We start from the raw sequence: 2,748 nt of genomic DNA, 5'->3' as shown, positions 1-2,748 counted from the left end.
AAAAAAATTGCTTCGATTTTATGTAAAATTCGATTTTATAGACATTTCAAAAGTTGAAATGTCCACTAAATCGAGGTATACCTGTAGAGATCTTGGAACGTTGAAATATAGATTGGTTAACGTAAAATAGACGAAAATGAAGTTTGAAGTTGAAAAACACTTTCGCATTTATTCCTACTGTAGTAGCGTAATTTTGAGGCGCATCTTTGGCAAACCTCTGGAAAAAAAATGGGCGAACCCTCTAAAACATGCTCTACAGTATGCGGCAGGAAAAAATGCGAAAGTGTTTTTCAACTTCAAACCTCATTTTCGTCCATTTGACATTAACCAATGTATGTTTCATCGTTCCATGATCTATAATAGGCTAGTTTTCTGAAAAGTTAATTTAAAAAAATCACATTTTGGTCACTAACCTTTACAGGGCGGCGCCTGAAGATGAAGACAACCAGAATTTTCAAACCGCAGAAAATCACACAGGTCGCTAAATTTCGCATCTGATAAAACCAATTTTTTGATTTTCTCTACAATATCATCAAATATATGTACTTATTTCATCTGCTATGTGAAACTACATGGCTCTGGATCAGTGTGGTCTGGTTGTTCATCGAATTTGAGCTAATTTTGTTACTGTTATAGTCATTTTGTTTAATGACCATTGGGCGCGCAGTTTATTGATATCCGCTTATTAGGCCTGCATTATCACATGTTAAACATCAAATATGTTCATTTTTATTTTTCAGTGCTAGAATATAGACATTGACTGATACACTGTCATGAAAAAATAGTCATATATATCCCATATTTAGCGTGTAATAGTGCCTTGAACTTTTCGCATTTTTTCCTGCCGCACCCTGTAGAATGCTTGGCGAAATTTTACTAGAAAACAATCTCATTGAAACATGTGATTTAAAAACTTCCATTTGAATGTATATACAACATCGTATGAAAAAGTGCCTAAGTATGAATGACAACAACGTGGTTTTATCATACAAAGAGTTTAACCGTTAGAACAGACCTATATGTACAGTTTCGGAACTAAACTATCGGCATAGAATGCTCCAGGCGATGAGTCAGTTCTATGTATGCACCTAAAGCTACGTGACATTGAGTCAATCAAGTGCTACAACTGAACCCTTTCGGGCACTTAGCTCATGATAACTGACCCAGATAATGGCACGCCAAAACCCATCAAAACTAACATTCTGAGTTGAAGACATGTCCAGTGTGCAATTTTCCACAATGAAGAGGTCGATTTTCTTAGTGCTGTGTTGTGTGGCGGTATTCTTCTGTGGAGCTTTGAAAGCCAAGGTGAATTCTCATAGTATTTCATAGAAAGTGCACAAGTATCTTACACCTTGTGAAATTTACAGCCTCAAGGTCAGACCCACGAGGCAGTGGCGGATAAATGCTGCAATAATTGTGTGCCCTGTCGGGCGAGTTTCGACGTTGAGAAACCTGTCGATCCAGATTGTCCCCGTCCGAAAAAGTATTCATACCACGTGCAGGCAATCGATCCACACTGTCCCCACCAGAAGTTGGAAATTTTGGACGCCGACGTGGAAAAACCTGTGGACCCTCCTTGCCCGAAGAAGCTGAAGTTGTCCGCTAGGGTCGAACACAATCCAAAAGGTGATCAATTGTATGAAAGTGCGTTTCGACACAGCACTAACACTGTTTTTTTTTTCAGATTGCGACTGCCCACTTTGTCGGTATGAAAACCTTTTCAATATAACTCTTAGCAACGCCACAGATTCAGAACATTACTGTACCAATAAGAGCTATCATGGAGTGCTTAAGCAACAAAAGTTGTATGAATTCCGATCGAGTGGAAACTTGGTTCATGAAGAATTGGAGTTCGATTATAGTTTCCCCAGAAAACGATACAAAAGAACTACTTTAGATAAGATCGATTGCGCCGAGTTGATTAAACAAGGATACATCTGTCGATGTGTTCCCGACGATGGAACTAGTTGTTTCCCTAGTAGTCATGACGGTGACCCGATAGTGGGATCACCATTTCGAGAAGATTTTGACGAAAATGAGGTTTATGTTGGTGGAGGTAAGCCACCCTCGTATGATGTAATACGGAAGCATATAACTCCCATTTTGGTAGCAAACGATGGAAAAAATACCATACAGGAAGTTAAAGGACTTGCAGAGATATACTATGAAATTTATAAACGACATAATGAAAAGAATCTTACGATTCCAATCAAGTATGGTACCAAAACGGTCGAGAAAGATTCGGAAGGTCTCCGCACGTACGACATCGAACCAGTTGAAGGCCAGTACACGCCGTCTGCCATAGATAAATTTGCCCATTTCAGTAACCACATGTTCGGGGAGTTTGTTGACCGTGTTAAGCAACTGCAACAGTTGCCGCGACTTGGTCTGTTACCCTTTCGTCAAAACAGACAATCGAGGCGAGGAATACAGAGGAATTCAAAACGGAAAGAATCTCAAAAAGTTACATAAAATTTGATGTTGATTAGTTTGTAGTAATAATTACTTAACCTCGAATGAGCACAATGATAAGCCTATTGGTTTAGTTTCGTTCCATCTGCCGAGAGAGTGTATCACTTTCGTTTATATATTTTACTCATTCTTGTTCTAGATAACGGACAACACATGTTTTCAAGGCGTGTGGACGAGCCACTGACGAGCAACAGACGTTTTGATTTTCTCTGCGTATGCTATCTTATTTTAAAATATTTGAAGCTTTGGAAGACTGATTGTTGTTAAAAAAAA

The 2,748-nt window shown here is 38.8% G+C and overlaps 1 protein-coding gene across 2 annotated transcripts; it reads left to right on the top strand.

Moving 5' to 3' along the window:
• Window positions 1-260: 260 nt before the first annotated feature.
• Window positions 261-2,748, top strand: LOC109408441 (uncharacterized). Of its 2 annotated transcripts, XM_019681773.3 has the most exons (4): window positions 261-1,308; window positions 1,371-1,629; window positions 1,688-1,709; window positions 2,615-2,733. In XM_019681773.3, the coding sequence occupies exons 1-4, from the start codon at window positions 1,216-1,218 to the stop codon at window positions 2,616-2,618; spliced, it is 378 nt and encodes a 125-aa protein (XP_019537318.3). In that variant the 5' UTR covers window positions 261-1,215; the 3' UTR covers window positions 2,619-2,733. The 2 variants fall into 2 exon arrangements, with proteins under 2 accessions (XP_019537318.3, XP_062715088.1); XM_062859104.1 differs by having other exon boundaries at window positions 1,688-2,748.

Source organism: Aedes albopictus, chromosome 3, assembly GCF_035046485.1.
Source record: "Aedes albopictus strain Foshan chromosome 3, AalbF5, whole genome shotgun sequence".
Classification (NCBI taxonomy): domain Eukaryota; kingdom Metazoa; phylum Arthropoda; class Insecta; order Diptera; family Culicidae; genus Aedes; species Aedes albopictus.
This window is presented reverse-complemented; position numbering and strand designations above follow the sequence as displayed.